The sequence below is a fragment of the Ranitomeya imitator genome, chromosome 1, assembly GCF_032444005.1.
Source record: "Ranitomeya imitator isolate aRanImi1 chromosome 1, aRanImi1.pri, whole genome shotgun sequence".
Lineage (NCBI taxonomy): Eukaryota > Metazoa > Chordata > Amphibia > Anura > Dendrobatidae > Ranitomeya > Ranitomeya imitator.
This window is the reverse complement of record NC_091282.1, coordinates 242500508-242522294: the sequence shown is the minus strand read 5'-3', so window position 1 is coordinate 242522294 and position 21787 is coordinate 242500508. Positions and strand designations below refer to the sequence as shown.

General features: G+C 42.0%; 1 protein-coding gene across 1 annotated transcript in view; it reads left to right on the top strand.

The window, feature by feature from the left end:
- Positions 1–21787, top strand: part of PTPN11 (protein tyrosine phosphatase non-receptor type 11) — a 114772-nt gene that overhangs the window by 35554 nt on the left and 57431 nt on the right. The window contains exons 5-9 of the mRNA XM_069754784.1: positions 6047–6163; positions 8508–8621; positions 15033–15129; positions 17730–17809; positions 17897–18055. Of these exons, the coding sequence (XP_069610885.1) occupies positions 6047–6163; positions 8508–8621; positions 15033–15129; positions 17730–17809; positions 17897–18055 (567 nt within the window). The remainder of the gene's footprint in view (positions 1–6046; positions 6164–8507; positions 8622–15032; positions 15130–17729; positions 17810–17896; positions 18056–21787) is intronic.

Sequence of the window (21787 nt, the reverse complement as noted above, 5' to 3'; positions counted from 1 at the left end):
TGGTTATTATACAAGGTTCAATTGAGGGGTCTGTGACCCATGTGATTCTCAAGACCACATAGGGGCTGCAGTTCCCGATTCAACCAGAGGTCTCCTAACATTCTGAAAGGTTGTAAATTGATGCTGTTAGTCCAGACCAGGAAGCCCTCAGTCTGGCCGGAAATTGAGGCTGTAACATGGTGTATAAAATACGAAATGAAACAAAGTCCAGCTCACCATAGTCGACATCCTGTGGAACTCGGAGCACGGAACCGCTGTGTCAGGGCGTAGAAGAACCAAAGGGTGATTAAGGGTGCTTGTTCACCAGAAATGCGTTGATATCGCATTTTAATCCATGTTGTTGCTGATGTTTTATCCTCCACTAAATATGATTTGAAGTGAATAAAGGAAGGTTTTTTTTTTCACTACCTCGTTGAGCTGGATTCCTCATCATTTCTTTGGTATAAAATACGACCATTGTTTCTGGTTGTTGCTAAAGTGTAGTCGAGTTTAACAAGAATTCTGTGCTAAAGATGAGCGTTGTATACAGTCGTAAGGTATCATGAGCGTTTAATACAGTCGTAAGGTATCATGAGCGTTGTATGCAGTCATGAGGTATCATGAGTGTTGTATGCAGTCATGAGGTATCATGAGCGTTGTATACAGTCATGAGGTATCATGAGCGTTGTATACAGTCATGAGGTATCATAAGCATTGTATACAGTCATGAGGTATCATGAGCATTATATGCAGTCATGAGGTATCATGAGCGTTGTATGCAGTCATGAGGTATCATTGGCTTTGTATGCAGTCACGAGGTATCGTGAGCGTTGTATACAGTCATTAGATATCATGAGCGTTGTATGCAGTCATGAGGTATCATGAGCGTTGTATGCAGTCATGAGATATCCTGAGCGTTGAATGCAATCATGAGGTATCATGAGCGTTGTATACAGTCATGAGGTATCATGAGCGTTGTATGCAGTCATGAGGTATCCTGAGCGTTGTATACAGTCATGAGATATCCTGAGCATTGAATGCAATCATGAGGTATCCTGAGCGTTGTATGCAGTCATAAGGTATCATGAGCGTTGTATGCAGTCATGAGGTATCATGAGCGTTGAATGCAATCATGAGGTATCATGAGCGTTGTATGCAGTCATAAGGTATCATGAGCGTTGTATGCAGTCATGAGGTATCATGAGCGTTGAATGCAATCATGAGGTATCATGAGCGTTGTATACAGTCATGAGGTATCATGAGCGTTTAATACAGTCGTAAGGTATCATGAGCGTTGTATGCAGTCATGAGGTATCATGAGTGTTGTATGCAGTCATGAGGTATCATGAGCGTTGTATACAGTCATGAGGTATCATGAACGTTGTATACAGTCATGAGGTATCATAAGCATTGTATGCAGTCATGAGGTATCATGATTGTTGTATACAGTCATGAGGTATCATAAGCATTGTATGCAGTCATGAGGTATCATGAACGTTGTATGCAGTCATGAGGTATCATTGGCTTTGTATGCAGTCACGAGGTATCGTGAGCGTTGTATACAGTCATTAGATATCATGAGCGTTGTATGCAGTCATGAGGTATCATGAGCATTGTATGCAGTCATGAGATATCCTGAGCGTTGAATGCAATCATGAGGTATCATGAGCGTTGTATACAGTCATGAGGTATCCTGAGCGTTGTATACAGTCATGAGATATCCTGAGCATTGAATGCAATCATGAGGTATCCTGAGCGTTGTATACAGTCATAAGGTATCATGAGCGTTGTATGCAGTCATGAGATATCCTGAGTATTGAATGCAATCATGAGGTATCCTGAGCGTTGTATGCAGTCATAAGGTATAATGAGCGTTGTATGCAGTCATGAGGTATCATGAGCGTTTAATACAGTCGTAAGGTATCATGAGCGTTGTATGCAGTCATGAGGTATCATGAGCGTTGTATACAGTCATGAGGTATCATAAGCATTGTATGCAGTCATGAGGTATCATGAACGTTGTATGCAGTCATGAGGTATCATTGGCTTTGTATGCAGTCACGAGGTATCGTGAGCGTTGTATACAGTCATTAGATATCATGAGCGTTGTATGCAGTCATGAGGTATCATGAGCATTGTATGCAGTCATGAGATATCCTGAGCGTTGAATGCAATCATGAGGTATCATGAGCGTTGTATACAGTCATGAGGTATCCTGAGCGTTGTATACAGTCATGAGATATCCTGAGCATTGAATGCAATCATGAGGTATCCTGAGCGTTGTATACAGTCATAAGGTATCATGAGCGTTGTATGCAGTCATGAGATATCCTGAGTATTGAATGCAATCATGAGGTATCCTGAGCGTTGTATGCAGTCATAAGGTATAATGAGCGTTGTATGCAGTCATGAGGTATCATGAGCGTTTAATACAGTCGTAAGGTATCATGAGCGTTGTATGCAGTCATGAGGTATCATGAGCGTTGTATACAGTCATGAGGTATCATAAGCATTGTATGCAGTCATGAGGTATCATGAACGTTGTATGCAGTCATGAGGTATCATTGGCTTTGTATGCAGTCACGAGGTATCGTGAGCGTTGTATACAGTCATTAGATATCATGAGCGTTGTATGCAGTCATGAGGTATCATGAGCATTGTATGCAGTCATGAGATATCCTGAGCGTTGAATGCAATCATGAGGTATCATGAGCGTTGTATACAGTCATGAGGTATCATGAGCGTTTAATACAGTCGTAAGGTATCATGAGCGTTGTATGCAGTCATGAGGTATCATGAGCGTTGTATACAGTCATGAGGTATCATAAGCATTGTATGCAGTCATGAGGTATCATGAACGTTGTATGCAGTCATGAGGTATCATTGGCTTTGTATGCAGTCACGAGGTATCGTGAGCGTTGTATACAGTCATTAGATATCATGAGCGTTGTATGCAGTCATGAGGTATCCTGAGCGTTGTATACAGTCATGAGATATCCTGAGCATTGAATGCAATCATGAGGTATCCTGAGCGTTGTATACAGTCATAAGGTATCATGAGCGTTGTATGCAGTCATGAGATATCCTGAGTATTGAATGCAATCATGAGGTATCCTGAGCGTTGTATACAGTCATAAGGTATCATGAGCGTTGTATGCAGTCATGAGATATCCTGAGTATTGAATGCAATCATGAGGTATCCTGAGCGTTGTATGCAGTCATAAGGTATAATGAGCGTTGAATGCAGTCATGAGGTATCTTGAGCGTTGTATGCAGTCATGAGGTATCATGAGCGTTGAATGCAGTCATGAGGTATCTTGAGCGTTGTATGCAGACAGGACATGTAGGAATTTGCAGTATGTGCACATACTGATTTTAATAATGAATTCCTAAGGACAATTTTGTGTTCCCCCTGTAATGTTATCATTATATATTTTGAAGCCTGTTTTCTGATTATATTAAATGATTGTGCCCTTAATTCTTAGAGATTTGTTGTCCATAGAAATTATCTGATGTCCGTAAAGCCTGGCATACATTCTATTGTAAATGAGGCAAGCTTTAAAGGGGAGCGTCTGACAGCCCAATCTGTTTTCTGAAACAAAGTTTAATCATGTATGCTAATTAGGGTGCCCAGCGCAGTGTCCTGCCCATTGGTTTTGCATGCCGCCATCTCCTTTTCTGGTGATTGATAGCACTGGTTCGCTTGAGCTTTCTGTGCAAACATTGCTCACTCCAGGCAAGCTGGATCTATCAGTCACAGGTGCATGAGGCGATGGCGCACGTAACCAGTGGTGTACTGAGCCTCTTGGCCACACCAAGGGTGCACTGATTACCGTATTTATCATGCTTGATTACAGTAAAGGCTCATTCCGACGGCTGTTGATCTCGGTCCAATTACGGTACATACCACAATGCACAGAGTGGCCACTGGTCTCCCAACAGGAGCATGACCGCTTCCTATATCTGCTATAAAGATGTCATGCTCCAAGATGTTGAATGTGCAGTTTTGATTTATTTAAATTTTTAAATAGGCAGTCTTTTATTGAATATAGACCATATGTGCCTTGTTTATTTAATCAGATGCAGAAGTGCACCAGATATGTACCAGTCTTCATCCATTCCATGTTGATCAGTGAAGCACCGCGACTCAGTGGTTAGCACGGTAGACTTGCAGTTCTGGGGTCATGAATTCAAATCCCATCAAGGACCATATCTTCAAGGAGTCTATGTTCTCACCATGTTTGTGTGGGTTTTCTCCTGGTAGTCTGGATTCCCACCACACTACAAAGACACAGTAATAGGAATTTTAGATTGTGAGCCCTGTGGGGACAGCTATGATGATGTCTGTAAAGCCTTGCAGAGTTAATGATGGCAAGTAAAATAAATAACAGGAAACATTTTTAAAAAGTGTCTCCTGCATTGAGAGCTTTTACCTTACATAATGTAGAGCTTACTGATAAGGAGATCGACCACTAGTTCATGGCAGAGTATACGCAGTAGTTACAATCCAGGTAGAAAAGTTGACTACGTAGATACCATCTAGCTCTCTCCAGTCTATTTACTTCTATACAGCAGTTAGCTGCCTCCAACTCTCTTGTCAGCTCTTGAGCTGCTGTTATAAGTCTTGCAAAATCACCAGCTTTGGCATCTTCCAGAGCAGGTCTACTAATCAATGCTCTCCTAAGGCTATGTGCACACGTTCAGGTTTTTTCGCGGTAAAAACGCTATAAAAACTCAAACGCATACATTATGCATCCTATCATTTAGAATGCATTCTGCAGGTTTTGTGCACATGATGCGTTTTTTTCCGCGAAAAAAACGCATCGTGGAAAAAAAAAGCAGCATGTTCATTAATTTTGCGGATTTTCTGCGTTTTTCCCGCTGTTCTATGCATTTGGGAAAAAATGCACAAAAAACGTCAAAAACGCATGAAAAAACGCGAAAAAAACACATGTTGATTTCTGATAGAAATGTCTGGTTATTGTCAGGAAAATTTCTGCAAGAAATCCTGACGTGTGCACATAAACTAACAAGGCCTGTTATCTCTATATGTAAATATATGACCAGAACTGTCACTTGGAGAGGAGTTCATGCCACCCATCTTCCCAGACTCTAGCAACAAGGAATTAAAAAGTATTCTCAAGTTAATACATTGCTTTAATTAGACAGCATGAGAAGTATGTTAGAACAAATTTCAATCTCCTGTCATTTTTTTTTTTTTTACAATGAGAGCTTTTATTTTATGTAGTGTACAGCTGGTTTTCATGAAAGTCTGCCACCAGTGCAGTCACCAGAACCTGGCCAAGAGTTTGCATTAGTTAAATACCAGGCGAGGTGTTGCCTCCTAACATCTAATGAAACTTTCGCCAGCATGTTGATTTTCTATACAGCACTTAGCTGCTCACTTCACTCCCTCTCCCTCTCAAGTCCTGACTGCTCTTATCATTTCTGTAAAATCAACATTTATCTTTTTGTTTCTCATTGTGTGATTGATTGAATTGCAAGTTGTAGGGATCAATTCACATGCAGCAGATTTGTTTCAGGGTGCGTGTCCACGGTCCGGAATGTCGGCGCTTTGGACGGAGCGGAAAACCCGCTCCGCCCAAAGCGCTGCCCCCTTCTGTACGCGCGGTGATTCCGGATGTATTCATTGCACACATCCGGAATCGCTGCACCATATACATAAAGCCCTGTTATTTACCTTGCGGCGACGGAGCGTCGCCGAAAGGTAAACAGACATGCTGCGTTCTAAAAAGATGCGCCGCATGTCTGGAAATGCAGGGCCGCCGGATGCGTGTTCGCACACCTAGTGGAGACGGGATTTCCTAAAATCCCCTCCACTATGCTGTAACATTTGGACGCTGCGGTTGTACGCAGCATATAATCCGGATGTAATCCTGCACGTGGACACATACCTTCAGAAGTTTCGTGACTGTCCCATTCATCTGTATTGGGTTTGCTTGTCACCAAAACATTCCCTACCAAACATATGGAACTAATTTTCAGTTGGAGAATTATTGTGGCACCGCAGGTCGCTGTTCCTATTGTGATACAACGTTTTTTTCAGGACTTGAAATACGATGTTGGTGGTGGAGAGAAATTTGATTCTTTGACTGATCTGGTGGAGCATTATAAGAAGAACCCAATGGTTGAAACACTTGGAACCGTTCTACAGCTCAAGCAGGTACTAAAAAAAAAAAATTCTTAGGGGAATATAGGAGTGAAAATGGGAATATTCTTTGTTGGAAATCGTTGCTATTGATAACCTGCAGCGGTCGTACGAAGTGAAACCCACAGCCACCCACACTTTTTAGTGCCACTGCCGGGTACTGCAGCTCCGCTTTAATCTCTTGAACAAGAGCTGATCTTCTGTACTTGGCGGCTGTGTTCCACTGTGTACACTGTTATCTTCCTGCCTCTGTTAGCCGCTAATTGGTTGGGGTGCCTGGTATGGGACCATTGCTGATTTATATACAGTGGGGCAAAAAAGTATTTAGTCAGTCAGCAATAGTGCAAGTTCCACCACTTAAAAAGATGAGAGGCGTCTGTAATTTACATCATAGGTAGACCTCAACTATGGGAGGCAAACTGAGAAAAAAAAATCCAGAAAATCATATTGTCTGTTTTTTTAACATTTTTTTTGCATATTATGGTGGAAAATAAGTATTTGGTCAGAAACAAACAATCAAGATTTCTGGCTCTCACAGACCTGTAACTTCTTCTTTAAGAGTCTCCTCTTTCCTCCACTCATTACCTGTAGTAATGGCACCTGTTTAAACTTGTTATCAATATAAAAAGACACCTGTGCACACCCTCAAACAGTCTGACTCCAAACTCCACTATGGTGAAGACCAAAGAGCTGTCAAAGGACACCAGAAACAAAATTGTAGCCCTGCACCAGGCTGGGAAGACTGAATCTGCAATAGCCAACCAGCTTGGAGTGAAGAAATCAACAGTGGGAGCAATAATTAGAAAATGGTAGACATACAAGACCACTAATAATCTCCCTCGATCTGGGGCTCCACGCAAAATCCCACCCCGTGGGGTCAGAATAATCACAAGAACGGTGAGCAAAAATCCCAGAACCACGCGGGGGGACCTAGTGAATGAACTGCAGAGAGCTGGGACCAATGTAACAAGGCCTACCATAAGTAACACACTACGCCACCATGGACTCAGATCCTGCAGTGCCAGACGTGTCCCACTGCTTAAGCCAGTACATGTCCGGGCCCGTCTGAAGTTTGCTAGAGAGCATTTGGATGATCCAGAGGAGTTTTGGGAGAATGTCCTATGGTCTGATGAAACCAAACTGGAACTGTTTGGTAGAAACACAACTTGTCGTGTTTGGAGGAAAAAGAATACTGAGTTGCATCCATCAAACACCATACCTACTGTAAAGCATGGTGGTGGAAACATCATGCTTTGGGGCTGTTTCTCTGCAAAGGGGCCAGGACGACTGATCCGGGTACATGAAAGAATGAATGGGGCCATGTATCGTGAGATTTTGAGTGCAAACCTCCTTCCTTCAGCAAGGGCATTGAAGATGAAACGTGGCTGGGTCTTTCAACATGACAATGATCCAAAGCACACAGCCAGGGCAACGAAGGAGTGGCTTCGTAAGAAGCATTTCAAGGTCCTGGAGTGGCCTAGCCAGTCTCCAGATCTCAACCCTATAGAAAACCTTTGGAGGGAGTTGAAAGTCCGTGTTGCCAAGCGAAAAGCCAAAAACATCACTGCTCTAGAGGAGATCTGCATAGAGGAATGAGCCAACATACCAACAACAGTGTGTGGCAACCTTGTGAAGACTTACAGAAAACGTTTGACCTCTGTCATTGCCAACAAAGGATATATTACAAAGTATTGAGATGAAATTTTGTTTCTGACCAAATACTTATTTTCCACCATAATATGCAAATAAAATGTTAAAAAAACAGACAATGTGATTTTCTGGATTTTTTTTTCTCAGTTTCTCTCCCATAGTTGAGGTCTACCTATGATGTAAATTACAGACGCCTCTCATCTTTTTAAGTGGTGGAACTTGCACTATTGCTGACTGACTAAATACTTTTTTGCCCCACTGTATAGTAGGGGAAATAAGTATTTGATACACTGGCGATTTTGCAGGTTTTCCCACCTACAAAGAATAAGGACCTCTGTCATTTTTATCGTAGGTACACGTCAACTGTGAGAGACAGAATCTTAAAATGAAAATCACATAGTATGATTTTTACATAATTAAATTGCATTTTATTGCATGAAATAAGTATGTAAAAAATCATACAATGTGAATTTCTGGATTTTATTTTGGATTCTGTTTCTCACAGTTGAAGTGTACCTACGATAAACATGACAGACCTCTCCATTCTTTGTAGGTGGGAAAAATCGGCAATGTATCAAATGTTTTATTTTCCCCACTGTATAGAATGCTAAGTCATCAATATAAAAGTATTGTTAAACCCTTTTAACCCATGCTGCAATTTCAACCAGAGTCTATACTCATGATAATTCTTACTATTGCTTTATTTCAGCCTCTGAATACCACACGTATAAATGCTGCAGAAATTGAGAGCCGAGTGAAGGAGCTGAGTAAACCTGCTGAAACTGCTGATAAATTTAAGCAGGGCTTTTGGGAAGAGTTTGAGGTATAGATGGAAATGGCCTTTTATGTTTCTAATACTGTGATGATTCCATTATGTTTTTTTGGGTGGGGACATTTTATTCTTAATATGTCTGATTGCCTAATCTAATGAGTCTTATGGCTGCATCTTAAAATGGTTATTTAAAAAAAAAAAAAGTGAAATTGATGTAGTCAGCTATTCACCAACACATGGATGTGGTTGGTCACGTTCCTCAATCGAGCAAGATGCACCAAAGAGAAATCACTATGCATCGGCTGCATGTAATGGTGGTTCCACAACCAGATCAATAGTAGTCTCCAGCACTTATCCAAGAAGTTTAAACATGCTTGGGTTAATTCTCTCGCCAGTCTTGATGAAGGGGTGTTATGGAGCGGACGCCTCTTAATGAATCAGGCGATCCGTGTAGGGACGTGTACCTCTGCACAAATCTCACCCCAGCCGTTGCTGGAGTAATACCATATATACTCAAGTATAAGCCGAGACCCCTAATTTTGCCACAAAAAACTGGGAAAATTTAATGACCTGAGTATAAGCTTAGGGTGGAAAATGTCAAAAATAAAAATAGATACCAATAAAAGTAAAATTAATTGAGACATCAGTAGGTTAAGTGTTTTTGAATATCCATATTGAATCAGGAGCTCCATATAATGCTCCATATAGTTCATGATGGGCCCCATAAGATGCTCCATACAGACATTTGCCCCGTATAATGCTGCACAAATGCTGAATATGGCCCCATAAGATGCTCCATACAGACATTTACCCCATATAATGCTGCACAAATGCTGATTATGGCCCTATATGATGCTCCATAGACACATTTGTCCCATATAATGCTGCACAAATGCTGATTATGGCCCCATATGATGCTCCATACAGACATTTGCCCCATATAATGCTGCACAAATGCTGATTATGGCCCCATATGATGCTCCATAGACACATTTGCCCCATATAATGCTGCACAAATGCTGATTATGACCCCATAAGATGCTCCATAGACACATTTGTCCCATATAATGCTGCACAAATGCTGATTATGGCCCCATTTGATGCTCGATAGACACATTTGCCCCATACAATGCTGCACAAATGCTGATTATGACCCCATAAGATGCTCCATAGAGATATTTGCCCCATATAATGCTGCACAAATGCTGATTATGGCCCCATAAGATGCTCCATAGAGATATTTGCCCCATATAAAGCTGCACAAATGCTGATTATGGCCCCATAAGATGCTCCATAGAGATATTTGCCCCATATAATGCTGCACAAAAGCTGATTATGGCCCCATAAGATGCTCCATAGAGATATTTGCCCCCATATAATGCTGCACATTGCCCCATAATATGCTCCATAGAAATATTTGTCCCCATATAACGCTGCACATGGCCCCATAAGATGCTCCATAGACTATTATACCCCATATGCTGTTGCTGCGATTAAAAAAAAAAAAAAATCACTCACCTCTCGTCGCTCAGGCCCCTGTCACTTGCTATATTCACCTGTCCGCGTTCCACCGTCGGCTCCGCTCTGTCTTCCGCGTCCTCTGCACTGACTGTTCAGGCAGAGGGCGGCGCACACACTAATCGCGGCATCGCGCCCTCTGACCTGAACGTCACTGCAGAGGACGCAGAAAACACAGCGGCGCCGACGGTGGAACGGGGGACAGGTGGATATCACGCACTGCTCCCCGTCATACTCACCTGCTCCTGGAGCTGTCCCTGCAGGTCCCAGGTTCTCCGGGCGCCGGCAGCTTCTTCCTGTATTGATCGATCACATGGTACCACTCATTACAGTAATGAATATGCAGCTCCACCCCTATGGGAGTGGAGTCGGGTCCATATTCATTACTGTAATGAGCGGTACCATGTGATCGCTCACTACAGGAAGAAGCTGCCGGCGCCCGGAGAACCAGGGACCTGCAGGGACCGCTCCAGGAGCAGGTGAGTATTATTACACAGCTGCTGCTCCCCCTCCCCTGCCGACCCCTGGGAATGACTCGAGTATAAGCAGAGAGGGGCAATTTCAGCCTAAAAAAATGGGCTGAAATTCTTGGCTTATACTCGCGTATATACGGTATTTGTGGGGTAGCGATCTCTGCCGCTTGTCATGCATTTGACAAGCAGGGGACATAACCACCAGGCACATCCCAGCTTCACCCTGTTTGTTGGAGCTGAAGTCAGAATGTTGTGAAAACGTCAGAAGACACATTTTTATGCGCTAACAAAATGCCGCTTTTCAGTGGTTTTTTTTTCATTCATCAAAGCTTTGATGAATCGCCCCAACTGTTTATTTCATGAGGTTAATAGCCCCTCATATCATATAGGACCAGGAAAGTGCAGAGTCATCTGAGATCTCCTTCTAATTTTTTTAACCTCGTGGGAAAAAATTGAGTATTTTCAATTTATGGATGGGGTGTTGTTCACTACTATTGATTAGATTGATGGCATGGCTGCATGGAGTCCTTCACTTGTCCCCTTTTTTAGACACATTGATTTTTTTTGTTCTTTTTCACAAGCCAATCTCAATGTTAGTTTTTCTGTTATTGAAGTCAGTAATTAAAAAGAAACTAATTAAAAAAAACACAAAAAAAACCTTTACTCATAGGCATGCTGTGTCATGCTGTAAAACTAAGGCCACAATATGTGAATGGGACATCATAAATCGACTCCCTTGCACATCTTCGTAGATGTCACGCGTGACTGGTAATAAGTTATCTGTAGATGGAAGAAATGTGTCGTGATATTAGCCGAGATCTAGGGCTACGAGTAATGACAGCGCGACCGCACACAGTCACGCCCGCAGCTCTTCATCACCTACACAATATTCCGTGCGCTCGTATTAATTAATATTGCAGAGGTGATATATGGCTGATTGTAGCAGGACTGTAATAGTTGCAGACGTTACACATTTGGCTGTATCACAGCAGATGAAAAGCTACGGCAAATGTTAAAATGATGGTGTGTGCATTTGCTAATTGTTTTGCCCAGATGTGTAAGTTTATGGTTATTGATAGTCTTTACTTGTCGGTTTCTACTTACTTAGCGCACCATTTTTCTCTAGCTCTTTCTTTTTTTTTTTTTCGGACTGTGGCATTGCAGCATTCTGTCTGTAAGAAAGCACCGCATTGCCTGTGTTCTCCTGTCTCATGCTGCAGTGTCTGAGGCAAGGTATAGTGCTGCATAATGAGAACTTTTGGAGTACAAAGGCTAGACCTAAATGGCCATGACTCTGTTTAATTCAGAATGAACTTCTGCAAACAGATGGTCTACGCATCACTTTGCCTGGCTTGTAAGCGCTACTAATTCCTATTAATTATACATCGCACAGAAGGTAAATATATGTGATGCAAGGAGGTCACGTAATGTCTGTATGTAAAGGGCTTAATTTTATCAGGAGGTGAAACCAGTTACTTGAAAGAGAATTGTAATTAGCTGTAAAAAGAACACTGTGAAAATAATGCAGAAGAATGAACCTCAAGGTATAACGCAAAGGAATTAAAGGGTTATCCGGTTATCACACTAGGAGGGGAAATGGGTCTACTAATGTAACATGCAGATTATGGTTGGTTCCTGTACTGCTGGACTTGGCCCTACCTGGTTATAGGATATTGCACCATGGTAGGCGATGTCCCCATGGAAGCTATCACACAGTGGTTGAGTGTGTGCCATCTTCGTGGAAAATTCACCCAAGCTAGAAGGCATGTCAAATGTTGGTCATTAGTGTATTTTTGTGTTTTCCATGTGGTCTGTTAATACCAGCAAAAAGGTTGCAAGTGGATTTCACATAGATGGTCGTATGGTGTACATGGTAATGAATGCTGTAGATTGTTGGGTGCGCTATTCTCTATGAAAACAAGTAGAAGATCTACTATATGGTGAAAAAAGTATTAGGACTCCCCTCTTGAATTTTTTTTATTCAGTCCTGTAGCCAGTTACCGTATATTAAAATCCATCCCTTAGCATCTGAGGCTGCCCTTTATTAGGATTTGTGAAAGAATGGTCACTGTCTTCACCGAATTCCAGCGTGATGCTGTAATAGTCCTTTGTTGTAACAAGTCAGTTTGTGGAATATTTAGGAGGGAATGAATTAGTTATATTAATTAAAAGTGGAACCACAGCAACTCAGCCACAAAATGACAGTCCACATAAAGTTGCAGAGCGGGATCGCCAAGTGCGCGGTGCATCGTACATAAGTCACCAGCGTTATGCTAACTCAATAACTGCAAAGTCCAAACGAACCTCAAAATGAAAACTCTTCCCCGGGGTCTTCATGGCATGAGTTTCGATGAGTTGCACTCAAGCCTGGTATCGCCAAACACAATGCCAAATGTCCTACAAGTGGTATTTTAGGAGTGAAGGAAAATCTTCAGCATACCAAGGCATTGTGGACAATTGTATGTCGGAGTGGTTTTGAAAAGGCCGTTGTCTGTTCCAGCATGACTGTCCCCACTGCACATGAAGGTCCATACAGGCACTGTGCGGTGAGTTTGGTATGGAAGAACTTGGCTGAGTCCTGACCTTAATACATCAAACACAATTTTCGATGAACTAGAACATTGATTATCAGCCACGTCCAGTCATCTAACATTAGAGTCTTAACTCACTAGTGGTCTTCTAGAACAAAATCTCCCACAGACCCACTTCAAAATCTTCCCAAAAGAGTGGAAGATGTTAGCTACAAAGGAAAGAGCAGCTGCATATTACTCCAACACCTATGGATTCAGTAGGATGTCATTAAAGCTCCTGCAGGTGTAATGTGTAGGTGTCTCCATGCTTTAGTCCATATAGTGTATTTTGTTCAGCCGTAAATGATTGTGGGTTACTTATTTATGTTTTATACAATTATATAATTTCCGTACATTTAAGCAACATTTTATTGGAACTTTTTTCCCTGAGATACATTTGCCCGAAGGTGTCGGAGTTGGCTATCATTGGGTGTATTTGTACATAGTACCCCGGTGAGTCATTCGTTGTCCAGCTGTCAGCGTCCTATTGACTGTAGACCGTACTTGTTGGTCACTTGGAGGACACATATGTGCGAATGGGCTTCTTAGACAAGAACAGTTCCTAATTACATCTCAGGATATGACATCTACTCAGATCATTTTTGCCTTCTCTTTTACATTATTACTGACAAAGATCGTTCAGCTACAGTGTGACCTTAGAGGGCTTTCCAGTTTTATACAAGATTTTGGCCAACGCTGGTTATGGTGTAAAATATCAAAACAAGCATTACTTATCTGCTGTAGCCCCTGTCCAGTGCCACCTCTTTGTTTTCTGCCTGCTTAGTCTTTATTGACATGGCTACTAACCCATCTAGAGCATTTGACCACTGCAGCCAGTCATTGGGCTCAGCAGTAATTTCACGGTACGGTACATGGCGCAAGACTGCCAAGCTCATTTTTTGGGTGCAACTTAGTTTGGAATTTTACAGCATAACCTGCTGTTTTTTAATAATACAAGACTTCCCCTTGTAAAGACTAGGACTACATCATCTTTCTCATCGGTAGAGAGAGCCTTGAAATGTCTTTCCCTGCTATGGCGGAGCAGGCCAAGACCTGAAAGATCATTTTTCCCAAGTTGCGACCATAGCAGAACAGTACTTATTGTGGTTATCCAGGGATTTGTACAAAATGCCGACCATTTCCTTCTAATATAAAGTGCGAGCCTGGCAAACCTGTGGCTGAAGCATCCAAATTCAGTTCTTCTTGCTGGTGGATTAATGAGTCTATTAAAATGGCTTCCAGAATAATGCCATGAGCACATAATGCAACTGCTCTGACCGCCTCTTCCCTTGACAAATATAATCTGAAGGTTATTCCCTGCTGTTTGCAGTGATTCACCACTTAATGGATGGAGGACACTAAAAATATCCTTTATGCAAAGCGGTCTACCTGTCTGTTACATTGTGGAGACCTCATACTGTCAGGATTCGGCTCCTCCATCACCAAGTATAGTGTTCGGTAACTCTGGAAAGTTGGTTTGGAAGAGTTGTGCGCTGTTTATCTTTCTAATAAGATCTTATTGCTTAATATTTCATATTTCCATGTTGGCGTTCACAAATAAAATACATTGCTTGTTATGAGGTTATTAAAATATATTTTCCTGGGTGGTGAGATGCGCGTCCTTGAAATATAGTGCAGCGTATAATGAGGTGCTCAGGTTATTTCCGCTTCTCCATGTAGAAACCCTTGGCATACCATTCACAAGAGGGGTGTATATTTTAGGAACGTGTTGACAGCAGACCTCATTGTAACTCTGACTGACAGGTAATTGCTCAGTCTGGGAGATGCAGCTGCTGGGGAGGGAGCGCAAAACAGCTGCTTTAGATGACAGAGATAAATGTTTCTATTTCTTTTCCAAAAATGAATTTATTTTTTATTTTTTTACTTTATTCTGTTCCCAGACTTTGCAGCAACAGGAATGCAAACTGCTATATAGTCGTAAAGAGGGGCAAAGACCTGAAAACAAGAATAAGAACCGTTACAAGAATATCTTACCTTGTAAGTACAGGTTACTTTTTCTCTTTATAGAACTTAGGAATACTCTGGTTTCTACAGAATCTCCAAGTTGCCATGAAGGAGGTTATTCACTATTATTTTGAGAACGTTCTTTTAAGATAGGTCATCAATATTTGGTGGGGTACCGGCAGCCCCATTCGTTAGCTTTTAACATCTTTGGCAGTGGTTGTATACAGTGTATGGAGCAACCAATGCCAAGTACTGCAGATCCCGCCATACGTCAGCCACATGATCATGTGATTTGTTAACTTGACGCTTTATGGATGGAGCAACCATGTGGCTGCTATATAGAGGCATGGGGATAGTTATGAGCCTAACGTGAACATGCAGATTAGCTTTGTCAGATATGGTAAAGGGAATAAATACCATATTTTTTTTACTATAACGCACTTTTTTGCAAGGAAAAAAATCTTGCTAAAAAGTGCATGCGGTTTATAGCCAGGATGCAACTTCCTGTGATTGAGGAGAACTGTCACAGCATCCTTCCCATTGTCTGAGAAAGCTATTCCTGGCCAATATTGATCTTTGTGCAGGGCAGGAGTGAAGGCTCCAGGACCAGCACGGATGCTGCACATCATTAGTAGTTGGAGGACCTTTCACCTAACTAGCTGAAGGCCCTTACAGGTCATGTAATCAGGAACTTCAAAATGTTTGCATATTACGTGCGTTGTACCCGAGTTATGTGATTTTGATGTTGTAGCTTAGTGGTTGATGTTGCAGCCAAAGTATACTGAAGTTCTAGTGGATCAGGAGTCAACTCTTGCAAGTTGTTTGGAATTTTTTTTCCAGAAAATGATGCCATTGCTTCTGATATCTAATTGACACCTTTTCAGTTAATCCATGGTGTACATCTGGCAATACTTTTAGGACTACATTTGAGGACTGTTTGCCTCTTTGACATCATAAGAAATTGCAAGCAAATTATCCAAGACATCATAAAGCATCTATGATCTCCACTAGTCTAGAGCGAGATCCAAACAGCTGAAGATGCAACGTTTGTCTGTTCAAACGATAATCTGAAAGGTGAAAAACACCATAGGACCAGGGAGCTCTCATGGCGTTCTGGAAGGAGACACATTCGCACCAAACAACCTGAAGATGCCGGAGAAGACGGGTGCAAGTGTATCTATAACAACACTGAAATGTGTTCTACATTGACATGACATGTAATGAAGTGATAAACTGCCATTTACAAAGGCTACAATTTTCAATTGCATATGGGGTCAAAGGTGTTAATTTTTAAGACATGTCCACTGGTCTGATTACATAAAAATACAATTGTTGAACCTAGTTATGTATGGAGCAAAAAAGCCGAAGTTCAGGTGGGGCTGCATCATGTTTTGTGGGTGTTTTGCTTGAGGAGGCATGGTGCACTTGACAAAATAAATGACATTGTGAGGAAGGAAAATGACGTGGAGGTAATGAAGCAACATCTCAAGTCACCAGCATGGAAATATAGGCGTGGGAACAAATAGGTTTTCCAAATGAACATTGACCACAAGCAAACATCCAGAGTTGTGACAAAGTGTCTTAAGGACAACACAATGAAGTGTCATCACAAAACGCCCTGATCTCCACCTCATAGAAAATTTATGATCAGGAGTGAAGATGCATGTGTGAACAGAGACATTTAAATCTATTCTGTCGGGAGGGATTGCCAAAAACTCCAGCAACTTATTATGAGATGCTTGTAGAAGGTGACCCAAAATATGTGACCCAAGTTATACTACTAAATACTAAGAACTGTGATAATGTGGTGAAAGAAGTAAAAGCTAAAATAAATCAGTTTCTAGTATTATTCTGACTTTTTACATTTCTTAAATGCAGCAATGATGATAACTGACCTAATTGTGTGGTTTTAGTACTGCAAAAACGTGTCTCTTGGCAGGGCAAAACGCAGTGTTTAATGTGTTTTTATTTGCATTTTTGTTGCATTTTTACGTGTGTTTTTTAAGTATTTGTTTGGGTGAAAAATGCTTCAGAAACGCTGAAAAAAATGACATGTTGCAGATTTGAAATAACACCTTGGTAAAATATGCAAGAGAAAAGAAACTGCATATGCATGAGATTATAGAAATGTCATTCATTTTGCTAGCATTGTAAAAGGCAGGGTTTCTTTTTGCACAAAAAATTCACTGAAAAAATGCTGCGAAAACGAACATAATTTAAGAGCGGAAATGTGTAATATGGTTAGAGCAGGAATTGGGAAAAACTGTTTCAATGGATGTACAGTATGTAAACGTATGAGTAACAGTATGTATAAAAATACGTTGTGATGTCCCGGCGCGTTGTGATGTCCCGGCGCGTTGTGATGTCCCGGCGCGTTGTGATGTCCCGGCGCGTTGTCTTTTCCTGGTGCGTGGGGATATCCAGGTGTGTTGTGTTATCACTGTGCGTTGTGCTATCACGGTGCGTTGTGCCAAGCACTATGTCAGTAACATCTGTTCATATATTCTTTGTAGATTATTAGATGCTAAATGTACATTTTAGCAATCCTATTATGTGAACAACCTCCGATATATCTACTGTTAGAAACAAGCCCCGTTGACCCTCATGGCTTATTGGTTTTTTTCTCACAACAGTTGATCACACAAGGGTTATCCTTCATGATGGGGATCCTAATGAGCAGGTTTCCGATTACATCAATGCCAATACCATAATGGTGAGTCGTCGTCTTCTTCCACATAAGATTCGTCTAGTCAGCCAGTATGTAAGAAATAATGTTCCTATGCCATACATTACTTTCCAGCCTGAATTTGAAACAAAATGCAACAATTTAAAACCGAAGAAGCGCTATATCGCTACTCAGGGCTGCCTGCAAAACACAGTCAATGATTTCTGGAGAATGGTTTTCCAAGAAAACTCCAGAGTTATCGTCATGACAACTAAGGAGGTAGAACGAGGCAAGGTGAGTCTGAAATGGTGATCCTAATTCATATCCTGAAACCTGGTTTATATTATTGATTTTTAGATTCTAGTATTATCATGAAAACGGCTTCACCTAAGCAAAAAATAGTGTGTGGCTTTTAGGTATATTTTAAAGGGAACCTGTCAGCAGTTTTGACCAATATAACATGTGACCACCGCCTTTCAGGGCTTATCTATAGCATTCTGTAATGCTGTATATAAGCCCCCGGTCTGACCTGCAAGATAAGAAAAATAACTTATTATGCACCCCCGGGAGGCGGTCTGGTCCGATGGGTGTTTCAGGTCCGGGTACGGCGCCTCCCATCTTCTTACGATGCCACCCGCCTGGTTGCTTCATTGCTCCTCGGCATCGCGCTCCTCCGCAGGCAGGCGTACTTATGTGCCCTGTTGAGGGCAGAGTAAAGTACTGCAGTGTGCAGGCGCCGGGAAATTTATTAAAATGTTTTGTTTTTGTTGGTTATTGTTTTTACTGTTCACATTTTACACTAAATAATCTATTGAATGAATTCTTCTGGTTCGTAGTCATGTGGATTTCTGATTTGTGCATATATTTTTTCATTTTTATGTAAAAATGTTTTTAATATATATATATATAAAAGTTTTTATTTGGTCTTAAGGGGCAACTTTTTTATTGTGTATTATGACAGCGCATCCATGTGATCGTGATCCCAAATTACAGATAAAAGTGTGCCACTATGTATATGTGTGTGTATATATATATTTGCAGATGACGCTAAACTCTGCAGGGTAATCAATACAGGGGAGGACAATTTTATATTACAGGATGATTTATGTAAACTAGAAGCTTGGGCTGATAAATGGCAAATGAGCTTTAATGGGGATAAATGTAAGGTCATGCACTTGGGTAGAAGTAATAAGATGTATAATTATGTGCTTAATTCTAAAACTCTGGGCAAAACCGTCAATGAAAAAGACCTGGGTGGATGACAAACTCATATTCAGTGGCCAGTGTCAGGCAGCTGCTACAAAGGCAAATAAAATAATGGAATGCATTAAAAGAGGCATAGATGCACATGAGGAGAACATAATTTTACCTCTATACAAGTCACCAGTTCGACCACACTTAGAATACTGTGCACAGTTCTGGTCTCCGGCATATAAGAAAGACATAGCTGAACTGGAGCGGGTGCAGAGAAGAGCGACCAAGGTTATTAGAGGACTGGGGGGTCTGCAATACCAAGATAGGTTATTACACTTGGGGCTATTTAGTTTGGAAAAACGAAGGCTAAAGGTACCGTTACACTAAACGATTTACCAACGATCACGACCAGCGATACGACCTGGCCGTGATCGTTGGTAAATCGTTGTGTGGTCGCTGGAGAGCTGTCACACAGACAGCTCTCCAGCGACCAACGATGCCGAAGTCCCCGGGTAACCAGGGTAAACATCGGGTTACTAAGCGCAGGGCCGCGCTTAGTAACCCGATGTTTACCCTGGTTACCATTGTAAATGTAAAAAAAAAAAAAAAAACAGTACATACTTACATTCCGGTGTCTGTCACGTCCCCCGCCGTCACCTTCCCGCACTGACTGTCAGCGCCGGCCGGCCGTAAAGCAGAGCACAGCGGTGACGTCACCGCTGTGCTCTGCTTTACGGCCGGCCGGCGCTCACAGTCAGTGCGGGAAGCTGACGGCGGGGGGACGTGACAGACACCGGAATGTAAGTATGTAGTGTTTTTGGTTTTTTTTACATTTACAATGGTAACCAGGGTAAACATCGGGTTACTAAGCGCGGCCCTGCGCTTAGTAACCCGATGTTTACCCTGGTTACAAGTGAACACATCCAGCGATGACAGCGGGTGATCCAGCGACGAAATAAAGTTCTGGCCTTCTAGCTGCAACCAGCGATGTCACAGCGGGATCCTGATCGCTGCTGCGTGTCAAACACAACGAGATCGCTATCCAGGACGCTGCAACGTCACGGATCGCTATCGTTATCGTTCTAAAGTTGCTCAGTGTGAAGGTACCTTAAGGGGTGATCTCATATTAATGTATAAATATATGAGGGGACAGTACAAAGACCTTTCTGATGATCTTTTTAATCATAGACCTGAGACAGGGACAAGGGGGCATCCTCTACGTCTGGAGGAAAGAAGGTTTAAGCATAATAACAGACGCGGATTCTTTACTGTAAGAGCAGTGAGACTATGGAACTCTCTGCCGTATGATGTTGTAATGAGTGATTCATTACTTAAATTTAAGAGGGGACTGGATGCCTTTCTTGAAAAGTGTAATGTTACAGGGTATATACACTAGATTCCTTGATGGGGCATTGATCCAGGGAACTAGTCTGATTGCCGTATGTGGAGTCGGGAAGGAATTTTTTTCCCCATGTGCCACATGTTTTTTTTCTTGCCTTCCTCTGGATCAACATGTTAGGGCATGTTAGGTTAGGCTATGGGTTGAACTACAGTGGGGCAAAAAAGTATTTAGTCAGTCAGCAATAGTGCAAGTTCCACCACTTAAAAAGATGAGAGGCGTCTGTAATTTACATCATAGGTAGACCTCAACTATGGGAGACAAACTGAGAAAAAAAATCCAGAAAATCACATTGTCTGTTTTTTTAACATTTTATTTGCATATTATGGTGGAAAATAAGTATTTGGTCAGAAACAAAATTTCATCTCAATACTTTGTAATATATCCATTGTTGGCAATGACAGAGGTCAAACGTTTTCTGTAAGTCTTCACAAGGTTGCCACACACTGTTGTTGGTATGTTGGCCCATTCCTCCATGCAGATCTCCTCTAGAGCAGTGATGTTTTTGGCTTTTCGCTTGGCAACACGGACTTTCAACTCCCTCCAAAGGTTTTCTATAGGGTTGAGATCTGGAGACTGGCTAGGCCACTCCAGGACCTTGAAATGCTTCTTACGAAGCCACTCCTTCGTTGCCCTGGCGGTGTGCTTTGGATCATTGTCATGTTGAAAGACCCAGCCACGTTTCATCTTCAATGCCCTTGCTGATGGAAGGAGGTTTGAACTCAAAATCTCACGATACATGGCCCCATTCATTCTTTCATGTACCCGGATCAGTCGTCCTGGCCCCTTTGCAGAGAAACAGCCCCAAAGCATGATGTTTCCACCACCATGCTTTACAGTAGGTATGGTGTTTGATGGATGCAACTCAGTATTCTTTTTCCTCCAAACACGACAAGTTGTGTTTCTATCAAACAGTTCCAGTTTGGTTTCATCAGACCATAGGACATTCTCCCAAAACTCCTCTGGATCATCCAAATGCTCTCTAGCAAACTTCAGACGGGCCCGGACATGTACTGGCTTAAGCAGTGGGACACGTCTGGCACTGCAGGATCTGAGTCCATGGTGGCGTAGTGTGTTACTTATGGTAGGCCTTGTTACATTGGTCCCAGCTCTCTGCAGTTCATTCACTAGGTCCCCCCGCGTGGTTCTGGGATTTTTGCTCACCGTTCTTGTGATCATTCTGACCCCACGGGGTGGGATTTTGCGTGGAGCCCCAGATCGAGGGAGATTATCAGTGGTCTTGTATGTCTTCCATTTTCTAATTATTGCTCCCACTGTTGATTTCTTCACTCCAAGCTGGTTGGCTATTGCAGATTCAGTCTTCCCAGCCTGGTGCAGGGCTACAATTTTGTTTCTGGTGTCCTTTGACAGCTCTTTGGTCTTCACCATAGTGGAGTTTGGAGTCAGACTGTTTGAGGGTGTGCACAGGTGTC